Raw genomic sequence first — 13,558 nt, 5'->3', positions numbered from 1 at the left:
CATGTGTTATTCTGTTTTCTAGTTTGTTGTTTATCTTTTCTTTATACTCTTTATTTTTTTTTGTTTCTTTGAGTCCTTCTACCTTGTATCGTTCATGTTTAGAGCCTCTTTCCTTTTTGATGTTTGAAATTCTAGCCCTTACCCTACTTTCGACCAGGTAGTGATCAGAATCCGCATTTGCTCCTCTTCTGGTGCGGACGTTTATTATATTCGATTGGTGTCTCGAGTCTACAATGACATGATCTATCATATTTACTGTAAGTCCATCCGGGGATTTCCAGGTACGTTTGTGTATATCTTTGCGAGCGAAGTACGTGCTGGCAATCACCATGTTAAGTGATCTTGCTAGGTTTATTAACCTATTGCCACTGTCATTTGATTGCTCATGGAAACTGTGCCTACCTATTGTGGGTTGGAATTGCTGTTCTTTTCCAACTTTGGCGTTTAGGTCTCCATAGACTATTTTTATATAATTTTTTGGGCATAACTGATATGCGGTCTCTAATTCGTCATAAAACTCTTCTTTAATTTCTTCTTCTTTTTCTTCTGTCGGGGCATGTGCATTAATTAGACTGTAGTTAAAGAAACGACCTTTAACTCTTAAAATGCACATTCTTGGACTAATGGCTCTGAAATCTCTTATAGTGAAATCTTTGACGGCGCATTGCTAAATATTCTGCCTCATCGTGAGCCGTCCCTAGCTTTATTTTCTTGTAAATATCCAAATTTGTATTAGTTACGTATGACTTGTCATAGGTGTCCTTTTTGTTTGTCATTTCTCATTACTCACAATGTTGCAACGTTCTTTCCTTCACTAAGGTAATGTTCTGTCTTTCAGTGTTTGAAAGACAAAACTGTTTTCTAATTTAAATGTTGCCGAATTTCAATGTTCTGAAACATTGAAACAGGCCTTCCATTACGGGGGCTATCATTGTATCTGTACAAAACCATATTCTTTGACAAGGTTTGAGCGTTTTATGTGTGCCAACAATAATAAAAATACGTCTGTATCAGGAGAATCTATTATAATTGCTTTATTTGACCTTAGTCAATCAAGCTGTTTTGCTTGAAATATCAGCCGGGTATCTGCATCTATGTGATTACATAAATACGATTTTACAATAATAATCGGAATGTTGCTTTACGAGCGGGTAATCATCCAGCAAGAAATACTCTTCTATTTTGAAACTCTTTAATTTAACTATATTTTTACTATATTTTTCCATGAATTTTCTTTTAAATATTCAGAGAGAAATTGAGTTAAACGACATTCATTCTCATACAAATATAATTCTATAATACTATTTATTACATTAATGCTTAAAAAACAACTTTTTCTTAATAATTAAATGTTCATAGATGTATATTTGTAAATTTTGAGATAACTTTTTCAGAAGAAGAGATGGAATTTTTTAAAATCAATACAAAGCTTAATTGAATCATTCTAATATAACGAATAATCTGTAAACGTTATAAATTAGAGAAAGGGAAAATTTATTGAGTTAAAGTGCAAACTACGAATAATTTGCATGTTGGCCGAAATACAAAAATTTCTCCACGAATATGGTATTGTGAGTAAAAATCCTACACCACAGTACCAAAATTGTAGCAAGTGACTCATATTTTCAATGTTGACCTTTGCGGATTTGAGGGGAAAGGAAATCGACGAGTCGACGATAGGCGTGCGGTTATTATAAAAAAAAATCGGGATTTTAGAACAAATTGATTGTCATTTAGAAAAAAAGAATAGAATAACCACATAAGCAGAATGGAGGAGACCCGTGTCGTCAAAATAGCAAGAGATAAGTCACCAATCGGCAGAAGAAGTATCGGACGACCGCACAAAAGATGGAGTGACAACCTTTCATAGTTATCCATAATAATAACAGATCCTGACTCGATTTTTAGAAGAATATCTGAAAACCATTTTTCATAATGATCTGCATCTATTTCCTCATAATAATCTTCAGTCTTTTTAGAAACAAATGAATTTAAACCTGCTTCAATAAATCCTGAGTAGCTACCAATATGGCTAATAATAAGGCGTTTTCCTTTTCCAGATGGGGCTTTTAAACTTGTCGATTAACCATCTAGCAAAGCTTGTCGTTTGTTTACGACGGATTCACATTTAAATCCTGCCAAATGTTTGTCACATTATGTTCTTCATTTAACCAGGTTTCATCTGTATGTTTTTTTCATCTCTTTGAAATTCTGCTATTTGTTTCAGATACTTTCAGCGCCATAAAATGATTTATTATTTTTCAATAAGGATGCTATTACTCTTTCTCTTTAAATACCTTAAGTTCATTTCGTATAAAGTACGTAACAAAACATGTCTTGATATTTTTGTAACACTTTCATTAGATTGAAGAGAAGAAGCAATTTTTTTTATAGTTGGTAATTCCTTTTTGAAATAAAATTCATGTACTGCAACACGAATGGCTTGTTTGGTATCGTCCAATTTAATTTGTTTGCTTCCTCTTGTCTCAACCTTCAAAGCATTATTATCGTCGTTTTTATCGTCTGTTTTAATTATTCTGTACACATTAGCTTCGGAATCTATTGTCAAAATACTACATAATGTAACTACATCGCTTATATTTATATTTTGTTCTATGGCTCAAAGTCCTTCAAACATATTTCCGATCATAGTTTTTTCTTCGGGTGTTAAATTGTGACGTTTCGTTTGATATACTATTACTACTGTTTGTCATATTTATTATTTGTCACCAAATTGAATTTAACTAAATTACTTACAATTCGCAAAAAGTAAACGCAAAAGCTCCTTCCACTACAATAATATATAATAATATAACAAGTATACTATTATAATATTACTACAAACAATTCTGTTCTCTGCTTTATGAAACCCCTGTCAGTGCGCTTAGGAAACCGACTTACAGATAACAGACAATAAGATAGCTACCCGAACAGTGGCGTTGTTGCCAGTTACGTTTCCTTCATCTGCATCATTGCAGATAACTTCAACTTAAATCATACACGCTGACAACTTTACATTTTTCCTAGACCTAAATCTTTGCCAAAACATTTGAACAGTTTCAAAATAGACCATCAAATTATTGAAATGTATTTCATATCAAATGAGAGCTCTTTTACCTGAACGTATGTTCTTTGAACGGTCAAAAGAAGAAGGTTTTTGTCAATTTTTAAGATATTAAACAGATTCTGCAATAATCCACTAATTTGTTTATTAAATAATAATTAAATTTTCTACTTTTCTCGGAACAAACTAATATTTTTTTCTAAAAGGTAAACGTCCAATTATACTAGTCTGTAAAAATCGTTAAAACATGAGTCACTTGCTACAATTATGATACTTTATTGTACTCTTATCAAAGTTATTAAAAAAAGATAATTTTTTTAAATATATAAACAAATTTATTCAACAATCAACTTTATTTTATCTTAACTTTTATCGACCCTTATAAAGGGTTACAAATTTTTCATGTAAATAATTTTCCGTGCGCACTTTACAAGTAGGAATAAACGAGGTTGCGCGCTACTCGCGCGTCGGATAAAAATTGCTAAAACTTTATGATCATTTAGTTTGGAATTGTGAAACTGTCTTCTTTAAATATCAAATTTATATGTAGAATTGTAATAGTATATTGTGTCAAAATTAGAAATCAAAACCAAGCCGAAGTTTCAATCAAATTATAAAATCAAAATGTTTGCTTTTATCTCATTTATTTTTATGTTCCCCTAACCCATTCAATAAATTTTATTTAGAAAAGTTGTGCTCATTTGTGCAGTTGTGAACATTTTGGTACCAAATTTCTCCGATTGCCTACGATTTATAGGTCATGGTTATCTTTTTGGAGATTCGCCGCTCGCCTACTATAAGTAGCTTAAATCTACGTTTCTATACTACCGTTAATGATTTTTTTCAAATATATTAATATTTATCTGTTTCAGAACAAAACTAGCCTAGAGGACGGATCCGATTCGAAGCCCACCACCCCTCTGAGCCCTACATTGAGTAAGGTATCTCCCTGGCTTGTCTCATCAGATGTGGTATCAGCTCCTGTGTCGAAAGTGGATACAACCGAAACAACAATAATACGAAAGTCTGTGATTACAACGCAGCTATGAGAAGACGAGTACACTATTTTTGTTTTTTTTTTAATGGGAAGAGCCTTGTGTGTTTGTCTATATTAACGGATGTTTTCTTAAAGCAAACAGTTATTTGTAGTTTTGGTATGTCACTATGTGATATACGACAATAAAATTAAAACACTCTTGATAAGGAAACTATTTTTGATGTACAAAAGTTTCAATAACATTCAAGGTTCTTCAAACTTCCAACTCAAACTAAAATTCTTGAACTACGCTATCATATAAGTATTGCAATTGGTATTGGTAGCTCCTAATTTAGTTAATGATGCCTAGTTCATGAGTTTTAATTAATTAAGTACTTAAGTTGCATACGACGGCCATGTACTTATGGTTTTAAATTTGTTTCCTATATTATTAGTAAATACAAACAACTGAAAAACGTTTCATCTTATGGCTACCGCGATTTTAAACCTTTCAAATCATTCTTTCACGTTTTTTCGCCGAGAATTGCGATCACATGTTTTCGAAATTTCTCTGTATTTAGCAAGGTGGAGCAATTCTCGTCAATTCATGTTTGTAAGTGATGGATATTTCTGTCGGTCATGAATTTGCCTCTATTGCAATACTACTGCAAATTACCTATCATATGTATCTGTATTCTCTACAGAAATTATATACATTTTTTTTCAGATAGATATATTCTTCTGGAATAAAGATATTAACGCGAGCGTCTCTTAAGTAATGGTATACAGTAGTCGCACGGTGCGTTCAGCGTGCAAGAGTCCGCATCCATTATTTATTATATAAAACATACAGACGCGACGTATGGCGTAACGAAATAAACGCCGTACGCCGCGTATAACGTTACGTCGTACATTCCGTCTGTATGCTTGTACAGTAGTTGCACGCTGCGTTCAGCGTGCAAGAGTCCGCATCCGTTATTTATTATATAATACAGATGCGACGTATGGCGTAACGCTATACGTGGCGTCCGGCGTTTATCCGAGACCACCGCCTTACACAGAATCCTAAACACATGATTCTCCTTTTTGGTATCCTAATATCACTAGCCATAATTTGGAACGAAATATGATAATTGCAGTGAGATATGTTAGATTTTGTAGTTTCGCTTTTTCATTTTGATTAAAATTTATTTTTTATTATTCTTTAAATCCATTTTATTTATTGAGTATTACTCTATTATCATTTCATTTCTTTTAATTCGTATTAGTGCCTTTATACGACAATAGTATTAGTAAATCCGCCATTAAATCTATATCGCGAAGTATTTTATTATCTTTATTGTCGGATACAAAGAAATAAACGTAATAATACATATATTTACTTTATTTAGCTAAATCATACTGGAACTCGAAAATGAATACAATGAGATTTGCAGTTTTTTAGGTATAAAAACTGGTAGTCTATAGTTATTTTGCATATTATAATTTATTTTTTTAAGGACATATCTTCGTCATAATTTCGTTAGGTTCAATAGAGTGCATTATAATATGAGAGGCCATACATATTACGGAATTTTGTTGAAATATTTGCTAAAATTAAAACCAAAATTATTGCGATACAAAAATTTTTGCAAGAAAGAACAGAAATTCGGAGAAGTATATTGTCCCCAAACGTAGTATTTTTTTTTATTCTAAATCCCTTCTTCCTAGTTGGTCATCCGGTTCAGACATCGTGCCATCTTGAATTCTCAATTATGTTTCTTGATGTGTTTCCATCTTTTCGATTTTCTATAATGAAGCAATGGTTTAGTGGGGCTGTGACTATTTTGTAATATCCTGTTGGTGTTCCTCCCCGGACTGTAACTCATTGCACCGTTCCCTACAATGTCAGCTTCACCAGACCACCTCCACGCACCACATGATTAAGTTAAGAGGTGATTTTTTCGGTAACAATGTTTTAGAAACTTTTTGTAACATGCAGCGTTTATACCAACATAAAAACATGGGGAACACTAGTGATTTTACAAGTCTCATCTTTGTATGTATGGTAATGGTCTAACTTTTCCATATTTTGGTGAGCTTTGTCATTGCTTCCTCGACCATCGCTGATCAATTATTCCAAGGATTCGGCGAAAAGGGTTGTATTATCTGCGTACCTTAAGTTGTGGATTCTTCTGGTGCTTCATGGATATGCCTCCTTTCCATTCTGAGATACCCTCATTTTTGCTGAGTTTTCTCCATACTAGTAATGCGACTAGGTGTTATGGAGCACCCATTTCCACCATATATTTCCACAATTTGTCCAATCTGACAAAGTCAAATGCTTTACTCTAATCAATAAAACACGCGTGTGTGCTTGCATTGAATTTTTTTGATTTTTTGATAAATTGTCTCAAAAGTTCAAAATTTGTTCTGTGGTGCTTCTGCCTGACATAAATCCTGCCTGTTCTTTTGGTATTTCAGGGAGCCCGTACGGCTTTAGTATTTCTAAGATAATCTGCATCGTTACCTTGTTAGTGTGTGGTATAAGGGCAATGATGCGGTATTTATTGCATATTTCTTTGAACTATTTTTGTGGATTGGTACATAAACTGAGGTGAACCAGTCATCGGCCACTTACAAGTTTTCCATATGCCTAGGAAAATCTCTTAGATTATATTTACCCTTACTTCACCTGTTGCCAGGATCATATCTGCTGTTATCTGGTCTATACCAGGGCCTTTAAGCCCTTCTACCTTTTTAATATAAATATCTGCTGTAATTGTGGTGGTTGTTGTTTTATGATAAGCCATGAGATTTTCGCAGTATGTGCTTAATTTTTGAGTTATTTGTGATTTATGTGTTAGGATCTCCATTTTCTGCCCTTATATATATAGATTTGGTGAGAAGTCGAATATGATTTGCCTGTCCTTACCTGCCTTACCTTTGGAACATGTCCCTGTTTTCACTTTTATTTTGAAGTGTCTCGACTTCGTTTAAATACTTGTTTTTATCCTATCTGCATAGTTGTTTTACTTGCTGGTAGTTCATTATGTTTTGATCTTGAAGCTTCATTGTCTAAGCCTCTGGCCTTCACCTCGTTTCTTCCTTGTATTCTGTTCCTTGTCTGGTCTGACGCCTACGTTTTCCTTTTTCCCTGCTCGTCCAGGTCTTATGTTTGTGTTCGACTCAATGAGTTTGTTTCTGGGTTTTGTCCCGCCGTGTGAATTCATAATTGTTCCTTAGAGACCAGTTTGGACGAGTGTATATTTTAGTTTGAGACGAATTTCGGCGGAAAGTAACTAGTGATCACTGTTGCAGTTATTCCTGGGTAAACGTGTGCTTCCTTTATGGAAATTTTGAAACGGGATTAAATCAGGATACAGTCAATTTTTCTCCCAAGAGGTGCAGAAATTTAGAAGCCTTTCTCCTCTTTCATTCCTTTCGTTTAAGTTCAGTTTAAATGTAGACGTGCAAATGCCGGACGTCTACTGAACAACTTTGTTTCTACTAACCTTATCTGTACTGTCGGTTAGCCAACGGCCTCTGGTAATAATTTATGGGATGTGCGAAGCAAGGATCATTTGCGTCTGTCAGTTATTATTGTTTTTCTTGGCTTTCCTGATTTTAGTAGGTTTTTGAAATGTTCTGTTTCATTATGGAATGAAATTATTTTAGACATTCTCTAACTGTCTTGTCTTGACTAAATTGTCTTGAAATTTCATCTAGTTTTGACCCCCCATTAAGGCATTCACATATCTCTTTTTTTTTCTTTTTTCGAAATTGCAATACCACTTGGAATTATTCTTCCCCACAGAAATGTTCAAAATATAAAATCAACAAAATTATTTTTTCAAATATTGTTGATATTGATATATTCCACAGTTGCAGTTACTGCAAAAAGTTACTATGTTATTAACAGTTTGTTTATTTGGAATCAGGATTCGAAAATTTTGTCAAAACTGTTGCTCTACTTTTATCCGATAGTGCATGACTCCTCATTCAAACCATTTATTGCGTAATTATGTTTTGCTTTTTGGTTATAATCATAATTCACTCAAAATCTGTGTTATGTATTTTCATTTCATGTTATTGTCATATTTTTTTAGTAATTTCAGTGAACATTATACGTTAATTAGGTAATGTCTTTAGTGTTAATTTTTCAGCAAAACAAAGAATGAAATAGAAACAAATTACTTCACTATGATGCATGCGTATTTTTTATATGCAAGTTATAAAGTTATAATCCACATATAATTAAATAAGACCAATTCATTTTTGTTGTTAACCAGTATGTTGCAAAATAATAGATAGATGTAGACTAAATATAAAAAAGATTACAGTAGTGTGAATAAGCTTTTTAAATATTTAATAAAAATAGCTTGACAGCTAGTTATAAACAATGTAATAATAAAAGTTTTGTTTCATAAGCGCTAAAAAGTTAAAATAAGAATTACGGATATAGGATTTTTGCACTACATTACTCTTTAATCAAAGTTTGTATACGTAAAATTGTAAATTACTTATTATTTGACTAATTTTTGAAACCGGCTCAAAATAAAATATTCCAATAATTTATCCACTTAATTGTAGATTTAAGTTTGTTGGTAAGGTTAGAATAACCTATTGAATTACTACAACATACTTTAACGAACTTTAAATTTCCATATTTCCTAAAATTGTTAAAATATTTGGACATTTTTGATTAAAGAGGGGCCCATTTTTCCGGTATTTTCGATTAGTTTACTTGGACCCCTAATCCTGGGTAAGAATCACCCCAACAATATGGGTTTCAAATATATCATTTCAAAAGAAATCCAGGGGGAGACAAATCTGTTGACCAAGGAGGCTATTCGATCCCAATTCAATGCAAGTATGCAATCTTCTCTAAATAATGAAGAACAAGTAAAGCATAATGATGAGGAGCTTCGTCCTGTTAAAAAATCAAATGATCTTCATCTTATTCTTGATTCTTTTTAAATAATATTGGCCAAGGCAGGATTAATCACGTCTTCCAGTAATTTTAAATACATTTCAATAGTCAAGTTTTCAAGTAGAAAAATGGTCCCTGCAGTCTATCACCGAAAATACCAGACTATACATTTAATTTTTGCGGTTGCTGTGTATGTACTTCGTGGAAAATCCTGGGGTTTTAATTAGACTAATAACGGCAATTGTGGCAATTAACTACAATTTTGTTTATGAAAAAAGTGCATTCATCAGATAAGCAGATATTAAAGAAAAACTGTAGATCGATTACAGCTTGCTCACTAATTATTTCATAAAACTGTAAACGGCGCCAGCGGTCATAATCATCCTCATTAAATTCCTGCACTAAGTGTATTTTATCGAGATCGAATTTGTTCTTAAAAATGGCTTGGTCGCTAGTTCGGTTGATTTCAGATACAGCTGCTAGTTGCCTCGTACTTTACATGGGATCTAGGTGAAGATGTCCTAATTTCACTAGCTTCATTAACTACAGGCTCTTAGGTTTCTCTTTTTTTTATTACCTACATTGCCAAAAAATTTACTAATTCCAAAACATACTTCCTACTGACATGTTTATCTTGATGTCCTTCATTAAATTGCTGAAATGTCTTATTGGCACATTTATTGTTCATAAAATACAACGAAGTAATATCTACCATTTCCGGAGTGGTTTGTAAGAAATTTTCAAAGACTCCAAATTAATGCTTACAACTGATATTCACAAGAGAATCCTTTATTTCACGTTTTTTATCTATTCGTTTAAAAAAAAACCAAAGACTATGATAAGAAAGAAATTAAAATCTAAACCACTGACTTACTTAATCAACTAACTAAGCAGATAAATACAATTGAAAGTTTAAAATGTATTTCTTTCTAAACGAATAAAATAAAGTATTGGATCGAATTAAAAAGTTAAAAATTAATGTATAGGCAATTGCTAGGGATTTAAAACGATATCTTATTTAACCCCTATTGTAATTGAAAAATGTTAAGGTGATTCTTACCCTGTCTTAGGGGTCGAAGTAAAATAATCTAAAAGATCGGAACAATGTGTCCCTCTTTAATTAAAAATCGACGTGTCACTGGATTTTCCAAAAATGTTGTCGCAATTCCTAAGAATACATTTATTTCGTTTTCGTCCGGTACTGATACAAACCGTCCGGTTTGTATCAATACTAGTCAAATTACCTCAATCTCTATTGTCTTTACTAAATTAAAATTTGTAATAAACTGATTTGAACTATCGAAGTGTCTTATACATGTTTAGCCATTTTTAATTACTAAAACGTGTGGCGATACGAACTTTTATTATCATCATCAGTGGCATCACATCTTATGAGCCAAAACCTTCTTCAGAACAATCCTCCATTCACCTCTTCTCTCCAACCAACTGGCAACCCTTCTCCATGCTCTAACTCCAATAGAGTTTAAATCGTCCTCTAAGTTGTTTCTGGCTCGTTGTCCCATTTACATGTCCTATCAATAATGAATTTTACTGCGTCAAGTTACCCGAAACTTCAAAGTTGCAACGCCTGTGCCACAAACAATGCTCTTCTATTCCTCTTGCTCTTCTATTTTTTTTTTCTTAGGATTTTTCGCTCGAAACATTTAAGCAGTTCTTGTTCCTTCTGTGTGTGACCACGTTTCTACTCAATATGTTAGCAGTGGTCTGATTAGTGTTTTATAGACAGTCACTTTAATTTTTCTGGGTAGTTTTGAGGCCATATGTCTTCACAAGTGATAGTAACACTTATTGGCAAGCACTTATTTAGTCTTTTGGGTATTTATATTTAGTCCTGTCTCTGTGCAGATGCCCTTAACACCGGAATGCATCGGTCAGACTCTGTGGACCTAGCTATGATGTCGATGTCGTCTGCATATCCGACAACTCGACACATTTGTTTAAGATAGTGCTATTTGTGTTAATCTGGGACTCTCGAATTAAACTTTATAAGATTAAAGCAAGGCTAAATAAAAGACACGATAAGAAATTTAAATTCACCAATAACATTGGATGGTTGATACGGATAATTAAAAAGTAAAAAAATATCTGCATTTTGCATTAAAAAATAAAAAATGTCATGTGGCTGTTGTCGACTTTCAAAGCTAGCTGTTCCTTTGTCCCTCTCTGAAAAAGGACAGCAAAGTTGACAAAATGAGTCCTATAACATTACTGTAATCTTCCCAATAACATTTTAAAAGAATATTTTACCTTTCAGTATATTTTTAAGAGTTTTGTTTAAATGTTCTCATTTATTTTAGATCTGTTTATGCATTATAAAATACGACAATTTTGTAGATCTGATTCTAGGTAATCTGCATACAAGTGCCATTCCATTAACAAAGTCAATGTATGGCAAAATTATAGAATTATCTAACTCGTTCGTATGGCAGTTATGTAGTTTTAGGTTTTAGCCATAAAGATGTATTAATAATAATTATGCTTCCATGTCAAAATAATAAGACTTTGAAACATTCTATTCTATTTGTATCCGTCCTTTATATACTCTTAATAAAGTATTTATGTATGTTTTTAAACTGTGTTTTATTTAAATTAAATAATTGTTCAGTTCATTCGGTTCTAATTAGTTTATTACCCTCATCATTAACTCAGCATTGCATTTTAAGGGAGAAAATAGGGCACACAGACAACCGTCAGGTGTTCCGAGTTCTGCGTTCTTTTTTTGGAGTTTCGATGGCACGCATTCGGCTGTCAACTAACAGCGTTTCGTTTGGTTACAGTTCCAATATTGAATTTAATACCGTTTTTTGCTGAATTACTTGAAAATTAACGATTTTTTATTTGTTTTCGTTGTCAATAAACAGCTTCAATGAATTGTACAATTTAATAAAACATAATATAGAAAAACAAGATAGCAACTGAAGGAAGTCCATTCTTACAAAAGAGAAGCTTTAAGTTTTTCCAGCTGGAAGTTGGTTATATTTCCTTATTTAAAGGATTTACATTAAGAAATTAAATGTTGTTGCAATGTGAGTCATTTGTAACAGCTAATGTGATTAACAGAAAATCAAATATACAACATCTAAGTGAAATTTATTCCTTTCTGCTAATGCTGAAAACAAAAAATAAGCAAGTTAGTATATTATACACTCCTGAATAATACCATCTTGTCTTATTGCATTTTTCTAAACCCCAAATAACAAAAAACAATCAATAATAGTTTATTTTCAATCTCTAGGTAATGAAAAGAATCCGGTCTAAGTGTCAATAGCTACTTTACCATTTCCAATATTTAATAACTGCTTCGAAAACACAATTGCACTTTGATCTTGTTGCAAAACCACTCTCATGTTATTTGCCAATTGCAGCGTCTTTACGTACCGCCACAAATTGGATGATGTTAGGCATGCGTTTAGTTCATCCGCAGCAATTAATTGGTCAACTGACTGACAATCATAGCTCCACCAAAAATGTTTTTGATTGCCACGAATATCTTTCAAAGTTCTGTCTAGTCTCTATAATGATGAATGTACATTCATCCCGAAAGATTAATTTGCATGCCTGTAAAATCTTCGCCAGTGCGATATTTTTGGCGATGTTGCAACCTGGTGTTTCATGAATTTGTATGTTTAATAGTAATTTCAAGGCAAAATTTGCAATTCGTTCGCCATCTAATAAAGTTGCAGATATTCCAGACGAAGCCAACGCTAGGGCTACTGCGATCTGATCCTTGCCAATAACAATAAAATTAGTAATGTCCATCCCCAGCATCAAGGAAATAAATTCGACTAGGTCCAATGTTCACAGCTTCTATCAAAGTGTCGAAGGCAATCCTTCGATTGATGTTGATTCAATTGTAGAAAATTTGTACGAACTGTTTCGGAAAATGCTTCAGTGTTGAACTGTTGGTTTCTTTTATAAAGTCACAAAGGAAATGAATAACAGTTATTTACTGTCAAATATTAATGGTGCGTCATAAATTTTCTTTGAAAGATATATTAAGCTACATAACAAACTATGTCTTGATAATAAACTAAAATAAAAGACAAATTTAAGATTTGATTTTATTCTATTTTATTTCATTATATTCTATTATTTTACTCTATTGTATGCCATTTCATTCTAATAAACAGTTTCCGACTTTTCGCTGAATTTAAATCTAAAGGTCGTGGCATATTATCGTGCATAGCGTTTCCGAAAAATATAATTTAAATGGTTTTAAATATGAACAACGCACACTGTCCGGAACATTGCGTTTCAGACACTTAACGTTTCCGTCCAGTATATTCGAAAACAATATTTTACTGATACCGACGGCTGCGTAATGAGTCATAACCGATTTGTAAGGATAATGTTAATTAGATACCCGTCGTTTTCCCCTTGTTGTTTATTTAGGTCTTTGTTTGATTTTGATACAGAGTATTTAAAAAACTACAACCTAGACAGTTTAAACCATGAGAGTGTAAAGCTACTGTATAAAAAACGATTAGACCAGAAATTAGAAATGGGTAACTTCGAAAATACCGAAGAACACTACGAACACATCAAAAGGGCGATTCATTTAGCAGCAGAAGAAGCACTGGGGAAA

General features: G+C 32.8%; 1 protein-coding gene across 4 annotated transcripts in view; it reads left to right on the top strand.

Moving 5' to 3' along the window:
• The window catches only part of yrt (erythrocyte membrane protein band 4.1-like yurt), a 75,472-nt gene extending 63,926 nt beyond the window's left edge, over positions 1 to 11,546 (top strand). For all 4 annotated transcript variants that reach the window (XM_072526942.1, XM_072526941.1, XM_072526943.1 and 1 more), the window contains one exon: positions 3,937 to 11,546. In XM_072526942.1, the coding sequence (XP_072383043.1) occupies positions 3,937 to 4,113 (177 nt within the window). In that variant the 3' untranslated portion in view covers positions 4,114 to 11,546. The remainder of the gene's footprint in view (positions 1 to 3,936) is intronic.
• Positions 11,547 to 13,558: the final 2,012 nt, after the last annotated feature.

The sequence above is a fragment of the Diabrotica undecimpunctata genome, chromosome 3 (genome assembly GCF_040954645.1).
Source record: "Diabrotica undecimpunctata isolate CICGRU chromosome 3, icDiaUnde3, whole genome shotgun sequence".
NCBI classification, from domain to species: Eukaryota; Metazoa; Arthropoda; class Insecta; order Coleoptera; family Chrysomelidae; genus Diabrotica; species Diabrotica undecimpunctata.
Note: the sequence above shows the minus strand (reverse complement) of the source record. Positions and strands in the feature narration are given on the sequence as shown.